At 43.5% G+C, this 17,412-nt stretch overlaps 1 protein-coding gene across 1 annotated transcript; it reads left to right on the top strand.

Annotated features, from left to right (window-relative positions):
• The first annotated feature begins 15,790 nt into the window (after window positions 1-15,790).
• Window positions 15,791-16,855, top strand: gsx1 (GS homeobox 1). Its single transcript, XM_028983273.1, has 2 exons — window positions 15,791-16,187; window positions 16,277-16,855. The coding sequence occupies exons 1-2, from the start codon at window positions 15,791-15,793 to the stop codon at window positions 16,636-16,638; spliced, it is 759 nt and encodes a 252-aa protein (XP_028839106.1). The 3' UTR covers window positions 16,639-16,855.
• Window positions 16,856-17,412: the final 557 nt, after the last annotated feature.

Here is a 17,412-nt window from a genome sequence, read left to right as displayed (position 1 = left end):
TAAATTTAATTCCCATTGATCATTTTTGTGTGATTTTGTTGTTGGCACAATGTAAAGAACAAAGTATTTAATACGAATATTTCATTCATTCAAATGTAGGATGTCTTATTTATGTGTTCCCTTTATTTTCTGCTTTTTCAAAGCAATCCAAAAACAGCTGTAATTAGTTGGAATAAATTACTATAGTCACAAGAAAGTAAAAAAATCGTTTTATAGTTTAGTTCCTGAGAACCTCAGATGGCAGATATGGAGTCCAAAACATCACACAACATACCGATGTATTAATTTAGAAATTTCTCTACTAATGCTCTACTTACGACTGATACAGGTTTACTATTAGGGTTTAATATGGGTTTCTTGAGGAGTATTGATTCTACAGCCTCAGATGACCAAAACACTAAATGTTCGCTTTGAATTTTCTTCAGTGTTCCATCTTCATTTTCTCTGACCCAGTTGACATTTATGCTGATTCCTACATTCTGGAGTAATTTCAGGAGAGTTATGATTTAGATTGAAAAACATTATGCTAATAGACCATGCAGTTGCAGAGATATTCTCTGTTTAATTTTGCGTACGTCCATTCAAAAAAGGGACCCAGATCTGATCATGTTAAACCCGATTGCACTAGAAAAACTCTGGAGGTCTTGTTCATGCCTCGGTTGTTCCAAGCTATTTTGGGCATCATGAAGTAAACCAGCACAGTAGTAGTCTGGTGGTTTTAATGTTTAATTGGTGGCATTATGTTACCTGAATAAGAGACTAACCTTATCCCATCATCACGTCCTTCAGTCCCTGACGTCTACAGAACTTCAGAAGGAAAAAGACACTTTCTCCACCCACCCGGCTGCTCTTTGCACACTTGACAGCGGACATCATCACTTCTGTGTGCCGCTAACAGTTTTTAATCCAAATAAAATCAAGGCTAATGTTTCATTAGCAAGTATTTTTACATTACGATCCTTGCACGGACGGCGTCAAATTTTTTTTGTATTAGGGTAATTAGCAGTCCCAGTGGACGGGGTCCGGGAGGTCTAAATTGCCACACGGCATGCTGGGAAACAGTCGGAGGTGTCTTTGGGCAGGTGGCTGGCGAGGTGAGAGGCGCGCGCGGGGCATACCGAGGCGTGTAATTACTGGATGAATTTCACTTTAATAAATGTTGAGCTGCATTTGGAAATGCAGATAGCGCAGCTTTCTGCCTAATGGGCGCCGCACTCAAGCCACTTGAGCAAGGGAATGATCTGAAAGAGGGTTTAATTAACACGCGCTCCATGATCTCCAGAGACTGGGGCGCAGAGAGAGAGGAAGAGGAAGAGGCAGAAACAGATGGGGAGAGAGAGAGAGAGAGAGAGTAGTTAGAGTGATAATGTGAAAATGGAGGAGCGACAGAGAGAAGGAGAGGTGGGGAGGCAGAGGGAGAAAATGGTAGAGAGATGATGTGAAAATGGCAGAGATTGGATGGATGGAGAGAGAGCGGAGGGGTGAAAGTGAAAGCTGCAAATCGCTGTAACCCTGAAGGTTTGAGTAAACCAGTTGAAATTGTTTCCTGTAGACCACTCACTCATTGACTTGTACACCTTGTCATTTGTTTGGATGTTCTCACTCCAACAGTGAAATCAAGCATGGGGGTTAAGCGTTTTTTATGGTTTTATGGAAAAACACTCTCCTGAACACACTATTAGTTGCCATTTGGTATCATTAATTGTCATCTATCAATCTATTTGTGTGTCCGTCTATCTAACTATTCATCCATCCATCCGTCCCTTAGCCATGACTGAAATAGGTAGCTAGATAACCCAGAATGGATTAGACAATAATATTAATATTAATGTTGGGAGATATTGTTATTCATTACAATTTTAATTTTCCCAATATTGCTGTTTTCAATTTGGGTAACCCTTATATATAAAATAAAAAAACTATTTGAAATAATTGGATGCAAGGTGTGTCTGGACCTACTTTGAGTTATAATACTTGTAATATGTTATGCACCACATATGATTTTATAATGTGCTATTTATCCTGAATACATTATAGAGGATCGTTTAAATGAATGCTGTCGAGCCAGGTGCTTTTATGTCTTTTACATTGATATTATTTGTTTGTACATGCCGCATATGCTCAGCGTGCTAATGCATAATGTGCATGTGTGTGTAGTGTGCATTGGTACAGTAGTTGTGTGTGTGTGTGTGAGTGAGAGGTAGAGAGAATGTGTGTGTAGGGTGCTCCTGGCTGTGTGCTCTTTGTGGGAGCTAAAAGCCCTGAAACGGGACGGTAATTGCCCAATTAGGCCCCTCGCTCGGTGCCCAGCCCAGAGCTCCGCGCCTCCACGCGCTTGCGAGGCCGGATAATTGAGCTGAAAGCAAACGAACGGACGGCAGACAAACAAGCTACTAGAAAATAATTACTTGGAGTGTTTCTTTTCAGTACCTGTGCAGCGGATTTCATTATCGTCAATAGCCTCTAAAGCTGCTCAAAACGCCGGTGGTTGTCATTTTCATAGAGACTTGATAATGACATTAATTTGTCTTAATGGCTGGTTCTATTGTTATAAATAGTAAAATGAGCTGAAATTGTCTTGCCACGGCAAGCGAAGAGGACTTCACCACGCTCCCAGCAGACATGAGGAGATAATTTGGTGTGCTTGTCAAATTTCCAATAATTTGTTATATGGAACATGAGTAATGCCAGTGCCATTAATGCTCATTTTCCTGTAAATTCATTACTGCCCTTTTCCCTTTTATGTTTTTAATGCCTGGACCATTTTTCTGTTCTTCAAGTGGTTATACAAAGACTGACAACAAACACACATACACAAGCACAGGTACAAATGCATGCTTTTACACACACCCCATACACATGCATGCATGCTTTTACACATGCAAACTCACAAGAGAAATCTCACATGCAACCTGCAAGCTGTTACACAGATGCAATGGATGTTTTTGCATATGCCTTTCATATACATTCAAATATTATTTGTAACACATACTGATTCGATGTAATTTATGCACAAATGCTCATACACCCCTACAGATGCATACAGATGAGTATTACTCTACTCTTACTGAGGTCAAAACCAGGAGAAAAAAGGTTTCTGGTCAGTCAACAGGGGGCGACTTGGTTAAAACCTGTTCATTCACCCACACCAAACTGCAAAAAGACTCCCTAGTGCTAGGGTTTCACTTCTCACTAGAATGAGGATGGGTATAACACGGTTTTGAAAATGGATTATGGCTATTTTTCCTTCATCAGATTTGTAATAGATCACAGAATTGTAAAAAAAATAAATAAAAAATGACAGCTGAAATGCTGAAATGGGGAGTGGATGACCAGTGGGACCGTCATTCAGTGTTTTCACACATTGCTTATCTATGAATGCCTGTGATCTTTTTGGAAATAGTTTCTACTTGTTTGATTTATTCAAAAATATACAGACAGCATTGTATTTACAATGGATAACCCGATACACCAACATTAATACAGAAATATTACATTAAAATAGCCTGTACAAATTGCAATATACGGTGCAATATTTAAGTTACTTTAAATATAATTAATTTGGGAACAACATAAATCATTAGGAATCCTTTTCTTATCGAAGTTTTTTGTCTGAATAAATACAAGTAGTTGAATGTTTGCTGAGGAATATTTTTTACAATTATTTGTGTGTCATATTTACATATTAACAAACAGCAGTTAAAAATGGAAAATACAAATCAAACTTTTAATTAAAATTTGTTTAGGCCGATAAAATAAACACACCAAAAATTATATTGAATTTAATTCAACCAAATAAAAATTTGCCATTTAAGTAGTAAATTATTGATTGAAAGGACTACATGGTGTTTTCTGAGTAGAGAATACAGTAATGATCTAAAGAGAAATGGGTACAACAAATATTTAATCAATATCTTTTGTTTTTTCAATTAAATGTGCATACAAATAAAATTATATATGTACCATTTTTGTTTACTACCACAAAAAATATATATATATATAAAATGTATTTGATAATTAATTTAATTTCTTTGATGCAGCAATGGAAATATTTTGAGATTGGAAATATTGTTACAAATATTTTGAGATTTTCTCAGTTCAAATGAAAATGCAGATGAGTGTCATTACAGTTCTTACCTACTGGTGTTCCACATCACATAGCCAGTGTCACAGAAAATAGTGCATGCCAGTGAAAATTTCCTCTTTCCCAATTTTGATGTTGACTTTAGTGGAAGCTCAAGGATCAATTATCTCAGAAATTTCAGATAACCCTGTTGCTTCATATGATTCTGCTTTGCAAAACCTCTGCAGGCTATTTTGCCGACATAAGAAGTCATCTGAAATTGTATTATATGGGTGTAATGCCCTGTCTAATGACACAAGTTCTGCATCATTCCAAATAACATATTTCTATAAGAGTAGGTCCACAGTGACAGAATAATTCAAAAAAGTCACAGTCACCGAGGAAGGACATCTTTCTGAAGTGTGTTGGGGTTATAATGAAGTAAATAGGGGAAATATGGACTGGGGAATGTTTGAAGAGGGAAGCTCAGTGGAATGGCATTGAGTATCCGGTACATTGTTCTACCGAACATCACGGGTTCAAGCCTTTCAGCAAATGGCTCCATTTCTGACAAGACGGACAAATGTCAAGCAGGGCAGGTATACCAGGTATTCATGTAACAAGTATGAAACCTTGTTAAAAAAAAACACCCCTTGAGCTGAATGGATCATAGATGAACATGGGAATATATTTACATTTTGTTCTCCTAAAATGTAAGTATGATTGTGGATGGATATATAGTGTCAGTTATAAAGTCAGCTCACATGTATAGTTTCTACCAAATCATGTTGCATTTTTAAAAAACATTTTTTTGGCAAGACTTCGAAGTATATTTGTGTTGTAATTTGATCAACATGATTATATATGGAATATGATTTGTATATAAAGGTCTGGTTTTTAGGTTTTTACATGAAATTTGCTGGATAACTCTTTCAGAATTGGTATAAAGACAATTATTATCTTAAAATGTATGTCACATGGTGCATTATGTGAGTACAAATACACAGGGAAATTAATCCTGAGCTTATATCATCATCTATCTTCAGATTAGTTATTTAGAAAAATTAATTATAATAATTAAAAAATCACCGTAAAGTGTTAACTTTACTGTGTGTTAAGTTCACTACATACTTAATGTAGTGGGACCTGGTCAATCAGGAGCCCAGTCAGCTTTTCCCATTAACAACTAGAATTCATATTCACGTTTATGTATTTCACCAGATTGGGGATTCATCATCTGAACAAGGGAACTTTGACCCAAAGTCCATTTAAACCCCAAGACCATCAGCATCTGTGGCACTGGCCAACCCTCACGCGACCAGCTGAAGTGTTTTTATCAGCAGATGAGCACATGATGATCAGTAATGGGAACATCAATTGGTGATGAAGAGGAAGAGGAATTCATTAGAGTGAAGCACTGGTGAGAGATCAGACATCTTCAGAAAAGCATCACTTTGTTATTATCTCCTATTTGGACGCTTCCTGTGGAGGTGACAGTGCATGATACCTCAGAAACATCTTCAAACTGCCTTATTATCAGATTCAGGCTCATTACAGAACGCATTGTGAACCAAGCGATAAGAACCCAAACTGAAAACATCATATGTTGGCCCCTGGGGTCAAAGTGGACAGGAAGTTGACCTCTCTGGCTCTCAACTGCAGTATTATTGTCCCATGCATCCGACCAAGAGCTCTGTTAAAATGTTCAAAGGGGCTGTTTAAAAAGCTACTATTATACAATTGTTATGCAACATGCTGCTAACTACGACTGGGGGTCATAACACCTGAATCACATAAAACCTATCAGCACTATGACTCACTGCGGTGCTCAGTAACAAAATAACTCCTTTTTGCATTTTCCAGATTGCTATACATTTGCTACTAATGGACTCTTATGAAGAGGTATATGAGAGTTTGAGAAGGAATAAAATATGTACATTTTTTGACAACACATTCATTCTGGTAATTAACAATCGTTAAGCAATATCAGAATCTAATTCGGACAGTGAGTAGTTTGTGCCCCAACTACTGTAGAGCTCTATTAAATTCTATATTGTGTTCATTGTCACACTTACAAATACATTTTAATAAATTTGTATCATTAGAAATAGGTGATTTGCATGTATGTTTGGTTTGGTAGTGGACATGGTCTTAGATGAGTAAAGATCACATTTGTGATGATAGCTTCGTGAATGAATGGTGTAATGAGCTGTTATTAAATGCATCATTAAAGTTTGTCTTCATGGGCTGGGTGTGTCCTTAGCTCCCCTCTTTAGGATACAGCTGACTAGTGTTTCTCTCTGTATTTGCATTATTTCTATAGACTGGATGTGACATTAGATGCCCCTGTATGCTGTAGTGTTGTCATCTCAGCTACTCGACTAATTTCACAGCCACTTGAACAGTTTACAGATGGGATGAAATATTCCCACATTGCTTACCGAATTACTTTTCACACAACAAAATTACTTTTCATCGTCATCTCCCCTGATTTTTTCTCCACAACCATAGAACCACAATTGTAGGACCACTACACTGTCTCGCTAGGACTTTGCTTGCTTTTTGTGGGATTGTTGCGGCCGGAAATGCTTGACTTTGTGCCCACGTTTTTGAAAAATGTTATATGAAAGCACATTAAAGACATATAATAAAATGATATTTTCAAAAAAAGCTAATGCACAGAAGCCAGATCGTCATCAGAATGGCTGTAGTGACATCAGCAGCTGTCTTCAATGGTGAGGATCACAAGCATCTCAGCCAATTGGTCAAATTTGTGGACCGATTGCAGTGATTGGACGGAAGATTGCAAGGTTGAGCAGAAATCACAGGGTGGGCTGAATTTAACTATAATTATCATGATTATAACAACATCCTGTTGGGACCTTATGCATTCTAAGGAACCCTGTGTGTGTTTTCCTTTTCCTGTGTTGGTTTGTGCGTGGGAGTCTGCTGAGTGTTTGATGTGTGTTGAATGCAGGTTTGCATTAGAGACTTGATTTGGTGTGTGTGTGTGTGCGTGTTTGTATGAGAGAGACACACTTCACGCTTCTCTCTGTTCTTCCTCAACTCCTTCACAAAATGGCCAAGTGAAGGATTGGTGACTTTTATTGGTGCGGCATAAAGGGATGCGATGAAAGAGGCAAAGCCCAAAGGAGAGAAAGGCGTATTCAGAGGGAGGGGCGGAGGAGTGCAGAACAAGGCCCCATCCATCAGGACCGTGGGGCAGACGCATTCCAGGGCTGTGGCCAGGAGGACACACTCACTCAAAGCCACAATGGAGGGGGAGGTCGAGATGAAGCTAGGAGGGGTCCGAGTCAAATCACACCCTCGCCGACGGCCCGATTCAGCGGCCCTGCGCGGCCATGACCAATGTACATTTCTGGCCGCAGTGCCGCCCGCCTCTGGTTCAGCGGGTGAGTCGGGGTGGAAAATGTGCGCCATGGCTTCGTGCTTGAGTATTGCTGCCCGTCTCCACATCCTCCACCTTCCCCTTTTCATCATTTCATTTTGAAAGTCTCCTCGCGGTATCTGCATCCAGAGAGAGGGAGAGAGAGCATCACAGGTTGTGTATGTGTGTGTGTTTGTGTGTGTGTGCGTTCGGCGACAGCTCTGAAGTAGGATAGTTGAACAAGGCTGGTGGGGGGCAGTGAGTGGGGTGTTGTGATGGGAGGGAGAGTGGGAGGAGGGAGCAGGTGATGGCTTTCTAGAGGGAGTACCCTTTCACATCCCTCACTTATTCTCTGGCTGAACAGCGTGAAGAGGTGGGAGAGGCGAGGGGCCTCCACCTCACAGCCCCAGGGGCTGCACCTGCTGGAGGGGAGAGGCAGCACCCACGAACTATGACCCCACAGCCTCCTCGCTGCCCGGCCCATGATGGGTACTTACACAGGTAATGCATACAAATGTCCCACCCAAAACACTTTCTCCCTCATCCTCTTCGCCTCACTGGTTTTCTCACCATATCTCTGGTCCATGATGATTTAGTGCAAAAATATCAGCTACAAAAATGTACCTGTGCACATGATATAGAGCTCTGGGGGAAAATTGACCACACCAACATCATCTTTTTTATTTGTTTCTCAATTGATGGGCTTTTTATAATTTAATAAATATGGCAAAATAATGCTAAACAACTTACTAAACATCCACTAAGTTTACATCCACTGTTATATAATAATAGCACTAACTTGGGAAGACTTAACCTGATCAGGATGGAATCGGATGATGTGGAGGGATAAGTCCACAGCAGTGGTTCCTTAACTTTTCTTCGTTTGGTCAGATTTGGTTGATCTGATAATCTAATGGTGTGTTGGTGTTGAAAGTCAACTAATAATGGATGTGGAATGACTGGCCAAAATAGATTTTTTTCCCAGTGCTGAGCTAATGTCCCAAGAATGATGCGTATTACTTAGAATTGTGCAATTTCAAGATATGTTCAAGAAACTTCAAGCTTATCATTTTTAGATGTTGAATAAAAGTAAAAATAAATAAATAAAATAAAATGTGCATATCCCACACACACAGTTTCAGATGGAAAAGGTCTGTCATTAACATGTACAGCTAATACTCACAGCTATGCTGCCAGGGTTGAGACCACTGTGCTTTTGTGTGGATAAACGCCTGCGGTGCACATTTCCCACAGATCTGGGAACTGGGAACGTAAACCCCAACTTTATTCATATTGCACATTGGTTTTTGATGCTTAGATGGAGGAGATGATTTTAATGACCCTGTTATACTCTCTATTGCCTTGTTTTCGAGATCAGTTTTTTGTTCGAGAGGTCTCTGCTCGGGACAGTGTGCCGTGTTTCTGGATTTCAGAGTTTTGGCTTTGTGACTTGGTGGCACAGGCAGGATTCTGGTCAGAGACGTGGGCATGGTGAGCTGTTGGTGTGGTCCATCCGTGGGAGTGCCAGCGTAGCCAGCAGCAGCTCTCATTTATAAATGTCATCATCGGCAGTGACAGGTTGTCACAGGGGATGCCGGCAGCTCTTGTTATGTCAAACAAACTGGCTACAAATGGGCCATTATTTGCTGTGCTGCCATGGGCCAGGGTACCATCAGGACCCGCGGGCGAGCGGGTTGGTGTCAGCAGACCCCCGGCCCGTCGGGGCCAGCTGAAATCTGAAAGTGTTGCGGTTTCCACGGCGACGGGGAGGGGGGCGAGGCAGCGGTCCCGCCGCGTGTCGCCTCCTCAATAGAACGCATCTGCAGGAAAGAGAGGACCCTCACCAATGCCCACTGACCCGTCTACAGCAGCCACAAAAAACAGCCAACAAATTTTATACTGAGAAGTGCCGAGCCGGGCTTTCTCTCGGCCCTGACGTCATAACTCAGAGACAAACAAACACAACGAGGGTCTGGGGCACAGCTCCCACACTGCCAGAGAGAGGGAGAGGGAGAGAGGAGCGGCCGTCCCGGTCATTAAGAGCCGGGGGGGAGAAGTCAGATGCAAGAATGAAAGAGAGTGAGGGGGGCACGAAAAATCAAACGAAAACTTAAACAAAAGACGGCTCCAAAACACAATGGCCTCCATAGAGTTTTGGGAAGAAAAGGGGATATTGGGTTATGAAAATGATTCAGGGGGCTTTTCTTGCTCATGCAAATGCGCTTAGATTTCTTATTCATTACTCTGAAAGTGTTGCTCTCACTGTGGCAACCAGCTTGCCCGCTACTGTCTCTTCCACCAGGCCGGGCCGTGTTCCCACCGTAACACAACATAATCACAAACTCTCTAAAAGACCACAAAGCTGTCATAGATCACTCGAATGAGGAGTTCAGAAAAGGACTCTTTAATAGATAGAAGAATCTCTTTTGAATTTGAAACATGACTTTATTTAAAGTTGTATGAGAATACACAGCTACTTTGTTCAGAACCTGAATCGTGGTCTTCTGCCAAGAAGACGGATTGAAATGTGTGTCAGGAGCAGGCAGGTGCTCAGAGACGTTCTCCCGCCTTCCCCTCCATAGCCCTTCTCTTTATTCTCATCCGTCCCTCTGTCCACCCCTCCCTTCTTCCCTCTGAAAGTCAAGTGAGTGGCTCGAGAAGAGATGCAGGAGGATGGACGGAAAGGCTCCGGGGAGGAAGAGCAGAGCGAAAGAGTGACAGGGAGGGCGGAGCCGTGGCACGGGAGATAGGCGGTTAAAAGAGGCGAGGGACCGTGCTCTCAGAGTACACAAGTGGCTTCAGAGGAACTCTTTCTCAGATGCTTTTTGTCTGGCCAGAGGTAGCGCCAGCGGTGGAAAATGTGGTTTGCATTCTTTGACTTTTGTTGTTGGGCAGTGTTTTGGGGTGTGAAAGAGGAACAGCCACAGAAAGGAGAACAAAGACGGCACCTTAACTGAGGGCAGAATCTCTGACGTCCCCAACACTTTGAACAACTTGTCAATAGGGATGCTGAAGAGGCTGCATTCTAAGCACTCTGTCACATTTGTGTACAAACCTCTTGAAAGAGCTTGCTGACCTGCCTGTGGGCCTTTAGGGGAGTTCAAATGACAAAACACACTCATTGTGTCTGAGAGAGTTCATTAAATTCATTGGTTTGACCTGTGATTTTTAAAAGACCAAAAGTCCACTGGATTGGAAACAAACCTTCAGAGGGAAACAAACGGCTTTGAGTAGCATGTCAGAGCTTTTATGTGAAAATGGGGGGGAAAAAGCGCACTTCTGAAATGTCTCTGTACCATAACCAATGGATTCACATCAAAAGGCAATTCAGATCACAATATGATTTTTAGAATACTTGGCCTCATCTATCAACTGTTCATAAGTAGAGCTGGAGGTGGCCATGCGGAAGTGATTCCAGTGGAAAGAGCATCCAGGGTGTTGTGTGAGTCTCATTAAGATGAAATAAAGATCTTCCCCTGCTTAGTGCAGAGCTGGGACTGATTATGCTGCATCTCAATCGTTATACTGGAAATAGTATAGAAGAACAATAATATAATTTATGTATAGGATATTTACATTTCACATTTACATTATGCCAAGTCAGAATATCACGAATTTCTTTCATGGAGCGCCAGCTGTACAACATTGTTAAAGAGTTGTGAACCTGGCACTGGTGTTGGGCTTAATTGTTCTTAATATTCACTACTTAAATTATATGTATTCCTCACGTAACTCACATCCACTTACATCTACTTATTGGGGAGTATACCTGTGAGTTCAGATTTTACACAATTTCCAATATCTATCAATGTACAATAGACATATATGATCCTGTTACTTTCAGTAGATACATTGTGTCTCTAGTTCTGATTCATATTTACGATTGTGTTGTCTGGTTACGAATCAACCTATTTACATGATGAGATCAGGACCACCCAGGCTACTAATACTGTTTAAATCATCCTGATTAGTTACTCATTGTTCACTTGCATTTAGTCTCTTTTATAACCTGCTCTGTGGTTTGATTTGATATTTTAGTTGTTCTTTTTATTTTATTTTACTGCATTCTTTATCATTCTGGTAAGAAGAAATAATGTCTGAAATCACAATTTGCATTCCAAATTTCGTCATGATTTATTTTATTTGACAAAAAAAATGACACAATACATATTATGGTTGATGCTATGTCACTTTAAGTGTCACTTCCAGCACATTCCAAAATGAATATATTCTATTTAGAATTTAATTATCATAGGCTCATGGTAAAAAATTTTTTTTACTCAAGTGCTTGCAAATACAGGCATCTCTCACGTCCTCTCTCTCACTTTGTCTACAGCACTCCCACACACAAACACACACAGCCTCATTCACACATGCACATTAGGATGCTAATACATCTATCAGCATGATTCATTCTGCCATAATTATGACCTCTGACCCTTGCCCAGAGCACCCTTGTTACCATGGCACCATGGGAGATTTGCTCACCAAACACAGCACTGTCAGTTTGTCTGCTCCTGTGAGCGAGTAGATTGTTTTTAATTAACCATTTTATCTCCCTTGGGAAAGAAATCAGACAAACTATCCAATAATATTTGTAATTTTAGTTAATTAAATTAGATTTCTTGTCTCAGTGACTAAGACAATCCAATTAACATTATTCAGCTTTGTATGTACTTAGAGATGAAACATGAGGTATTTAATGCTGGAGTCTACATTCAACTTGAACTTGATCACACACACACACACACACACACACACACATAGATTCACACATTTCATCCTGCAGACTAAATTTTTAAACATTGTATTACAATTTGACTTATTTTTCACTGACAATGTTTTTTAACCAGCATTTCCAACATAAACTTTATTAAAAACATTCATTTTTAAGATGTTAATTGTATCTTGTAAATGCATTTGACTGATATTTACTAAATGATCTCTTATTCCATTTGGTTAACAATCTCACTTATTATGTTCTTAAACGGAAATAAACGTCCAGTAATTTAGAAACTATATTCTGATGTTTTCCTAGTTTCCCTAAATATTTAGTAAACTTGTCTGAAATATGCAATGTTTTAAAAATGCTCCTTTGTACAGTGATGATTTTTATACACACACACACAAACACACACACACATACGGACTTGTTTCATGCCGTGTCAGCTGGCCCAGACGTAGAACAGTATGATTTGCTGTGCGTATGAATGGTAATCAGGCCCTTTGAGCACCCGTAGCCCTAAGAGGGGAACCTGCTGCTGCCTGTGCTGTAGCCCCAGGGCAGGATTAAAAGGGGGGACAGGCAGACAGGCGCACTAACCCCGTCCCATTCCGCCAAGCCCCACAGGGACCCTAAATCCCGTTACACTGTCAGCTCACAGCAGCGCTCCTGACGTGGATGTGTGGGGCTACATGTGTATCAGTGCAGCGTCTCCAAACTGCAGTGTCTCTTTCACCATGAATAATTCACACCATAAGGAGACCATTGACCTCCCAACCCAATGAACACATTGCCCTCTTAATTTGATTTTATTGCACACATGAGACTGAAACAAATACGTTGAATGGGACCAGGCTTCTGGTGGGCAAGCACCTGCTGACTGGTATAACAAAATTCTAAGGAACAAAAAAACAGGCTTGGATTACTGACTGGTTATTGATTATTCCAACATGACTTAATGTGGCTCTTTTAGATAAGATGATGAAACTTAAAATAGTTACCATTGATATTTATACAATAAAAATGAATTCTAAATTCATGACCTGCCTTGCCTGTGATACCATACATTTTTTAATAAAAAAATGATAACTCATGAGTATGATGAGTTCTGGTTTTAAATACATTAGGCTATGTTTTAAGAATGAGAATTACATTTTTTAAAAAGCCTAATTAGTACATTCATTTATTTATTGTGGCAATTGTCTGATTTACACTTGCTTTACAAGTGTACAAGTGCAAGGGCTATGCATTACAGCCTCTTTAGCAGATGATTTATTTTGCTATGATTATTGTTATGGTGATGATTTCTGGTTTTGCGCCTGCCTGCGCTTCCCGCCCCCGCCACTAGAGGGCCGCGCGCAGCGCGTCCGAGGTCAAAGCTATTTGTCGGTCTCCAGTTGGGATTACAAATGAGGATGAGCTTCCCTGAGTCGCGGCCCTCACACCCCTGCTCTCTGCCCCTGTCCACCGAGGAAGCACAAGTTCCCACGGAGAAAAAAAAAAAGAATTCATCTAACAGTTTGAGCTTTTAAAGCCCCGTTAAGAGTCTGCAGAAGAAAAAAACGTGTCGCTCCTTAACTAACCCCGCGCCGGGCTTCTAATTAGCCTAATCAGTGTTTCCAAAATAATGGAAATGACTTGGGTGAAATATTCTTTGCATTATGACAACATGATTAACCCATTTTGTAATTAGGGCTGAGGATGGAGAGGAGAAGTCCGCCATTAGTTAATGGTCGGCCCGCTTTCATGAAAGGCCTAATCCCTCCATCCATCCCTCCCTCCTCTAATAACCTCCTCTCGTCGCCGTGACTCTGTACCCTCGGCTTGTTTAAGGGTTTAATTGCTCCTAATTTATCCGCCAAAGACCCGCTATTATGGCGCGGCGAAGTTGCGACCAAATGACGCCCCCCCCCCCCTTCCCCCCGACGCGCTTTTACGCGCGAGTCGAGTGGCGTTTCCCGCCAAGAAGCGGCCCACCCCGCCATTTAAATGGCCGCTCCGCGCATTACGCCGGCGGACTCGGTTCTGGACTCGAGGGGGCCATTACGAGGCCCGGCCCGGTTCTGGAACCGAGGGAGCGTGAGGGGCGAGCGGCCAGGTAATTGTCGCGCTGCTGGAGGGCCGCCGGTGGCAGCGCGAGCGACGCGGGGCTCCCGCGGGGGGCTCGGACCCCGAGTAATAGACCCTCAGATCAGCAGGGCCAAAACAAGGACCCCCACCACAAGCCCACCGCGACAAACAGCGATTATGGGTGCATTCACACCCCCCACGCGCGCCCGGCGCGCTCCCGACGCGTAACTGGGGTATCCAGACGAGACTTTATTCCCTGTTCCTCCAGAAAGTCGTGAAAATGAACCGATACACACACATCAGGCAATGTTTTTTAATGATTATAATTAAATATAGCTTTTTATTCTCAGGCCGGCACATTTGGAAACGTTTCCACCTCTTCGTGGAGACTGTCACCTGCCGGCGGGATCGTGCGTCAGGGGGACCTTAATCATCGTCGGCCTGTCACTTCTGTCGGGCGTCTTGTCGCGACAGGACACGCTGACGATATCCTAACGCGTCGGAGTGTCCGACGCGCGAAGAAACGGGAACGTACGACGGTATTCTAATACCCGGATGGGACAGAGGCATTCTGCGGGTTCATTACGCATCAAACCCATTAAAACGGTTTAACAAGAGGCTCGATTCAGCTGCCAGTCTCTCGTAGGACGAAGAGAGGAGAAGAAAGTTCGGGACGGGGCTGGGGGGCTTGGGGGGGGGGCGCATTCCACTATTTACTCACACATTAACGCAGCGGCCCGCTTCCACGGCCTCGTTTGGGCGGCGGTAAAGTGAAAGAAAATGTTTTTCCTATTGCTTAATTCGGCGGGCCGGGGCGGGGCCAGGCGGGGGCCTTTCACGCGCCGCGCATTCGGGCCCTCGCGGTGACAGAGTCGCCTTTGTGCGCGCCCGTCCGCCGCTGTCACGCACTTTAATTCGACCCTCTTTCTCCGGCATTGAGGACGCAGAGAGAGGGAGAGAGAAGTAGAAGAAGGAGGGAAATAAAGGAGAGAAAGCAGCACACGGTCAACGGGAAAAACCCGGGTGTATCTTTCCACGGCCCCGCGCGCGCCCGCGCCGCCGCTTTATTCTCGCCGCAAAACACGCACAAAACGGTCCACTCGTGGATGGATAAAGGAGATTCCATCGCTTTTTGTTCATGTTTTAATCGAGTACAGAACGTAATAAGGGGTAGGGGTAGTTTTTTAATGTCTTGGGTAAAAATAAAAATGTGATCGAATATTGTCCGAGTTGTCGCGGGGTAATAATATCCATGTGTTCGCTGAGCATTAAAATAAATAATAATAAAAAAAACCGGAGGAAGAGTTAAAAAAGAAAAAGGAAAGGCGAAGGGGGCAGGCCCGCCTCTCGCGGCGTGGGTGGGTGGGGCCGACAAGAATAGACTACATTATGCAGTTCATTTAGTTAACAAGTGAAATAATAGGGAAGCGTGCAGCGTGAATGCGCGGAGGGGAAAAAAAAAAGAGGCGGCGGTCACATGGGCCGCAGCGGCTCTCCCGGCTTATTTAAACGGCCGCCCGGCCCCGGTCCCGGCCACTTCGCAGCCATGCCGCGGTCCTTCCTCGTGGACTCCCTGATCCTGCGCGAGGCCGGCGACAAGGCCGGCGACGGCGGCGGCCCGCCGCTCTTCCCGTACGCCGTGCACCCCTCGCACCCCTCGCACCCGCTGCACGGCCTGTCGGCGGGACCGTGCCACTCGCGCAAGGCGGGCCTGCTGTGCTTCTGCCCGCTGTGCGTCGCGGCGTCGCAGCTGCACCCGGCGCCGCCGGCGCTGCCGCTCCTCAAGGCGTCCTTCCCCGCGTTCGGCTCCCAGTACTGCCACTCGGCGCTGACCCGCCAGCACTCGGGCTCCGCCGGGGTCAACCTGAGCCACGGGGGCGCCGGGATTTACCAGGCCGCGTACCCGGTGCCGGACCCGCGCCAGTTCCACTGCATATCGATCGGTGAGTTGGCGGCGTTCGTCCAGCGGCCTGAACTGAATTGCAGACGTTTAAAACGGTTTTAGACATTTATTTTTTCATTTTATTGACAGAAAACAACAACACCCAACTTCAGAGCAGCAAGCGCATGCGCACAGCCTTCACCAGCACGCAGCTCCTGGAGCTGGAGCGCGAGTTCACCTCCAACATGTACCTGTCCCGCCTGCGGCGCATCGAGATCGCCACGTACCTCAACCTGTCGGAGAAGCAGGTGAAGATCTGGTTCCAGAACCGCAGGGTCAAGCACAAGAAGGAGGGCAAGAGCGGCGCGCACCGGCCCGGCTCGCACTGCAAGTGCTCCTCCTCCTCCTCTTCCTCCCTGTCCTCCGCCAGGTGCTCCGAGGAGGAGGACGACCTGCCCATGTCCCCGTCCTCGTCGGGGAAGGAAGACGCGGACCTGTCCGTCACGCCGTGAACCCGGCACAGAGACTTGGGGGTCGTGGAAGTGGAGACTTTGGGATTCTGAACGCAGCCAAAAAGAACTGAATACCTGTAAATAGAGAGAAAAAGAGAGAAATACGATTTTATTACCTGGGATATTATTATTTCATATCCCTTTATGTTGTATAATTGTGTATAAATGTTGTATGTTTGTAGCGATCTTGTTTTTCTATCTGGGAAATTTTTCCTTCATAGTTCCGTAACCAAATCCAATTTTGATACTCGTATAATTACATTTTCAGAAGAAAGAATAATTGGTGTGAGCTCTATATATGTTTTTTTTTTTTTATGGTTTATTTCAGTTATTTTGTACTGTTTGTGTAAATCAGGTTAGCTTTAAGCATATTTTACGGAACGGCGTCACGAAACGATCATCGTTATTATATGTTACATGTACTTGAGAATATTTATTTATTTAAAACAAAAAACTCTTAATGCTGAAATAAAGAATATTTCTTAGTGACAAAAGTCCTGTCTCTGCGTGAAACTGTGAAACTTCTCTCTGCGCGCGTTGCGCACGGAGACCCCCGAACCTCCCCAAAGACCCGCTGAGCGTAAACCGGCTACTTCCCACGTCCTCCCGTGGACGTGCACACTTTTATACGTAAATCGGCGACGCGCGGACCCGGCCGACTTCTGTCGTTAACGGGGTTTATTTGGGGTGCGTTTACGCAGCAGCTTCCTCCCCGGATCCCTGCGCCTCCGCGAACACGACGGCGAATTGTGTCGCGGAGAATATCATAGGTGC

This window comes from Denticeps clupeoides, chromosome 6 (assembly GCF_900700375.1).
Source record: "Denticeps clupeoides chromosome 6, fDenClu1.1, whole genome shotgun sequence".
Lineage (NCBI taxonomy): Eukaryota > Metazoa > Chordata > Actinopteri > Clupeiformes > Denticipitidae > Denticeps > Denticeps clupeoides.
The sequence above is the reverse complement of the archived record's forward strand: the minus strand, read 5'-3'. Positions and strand labels throughout refer to the sequence as shown.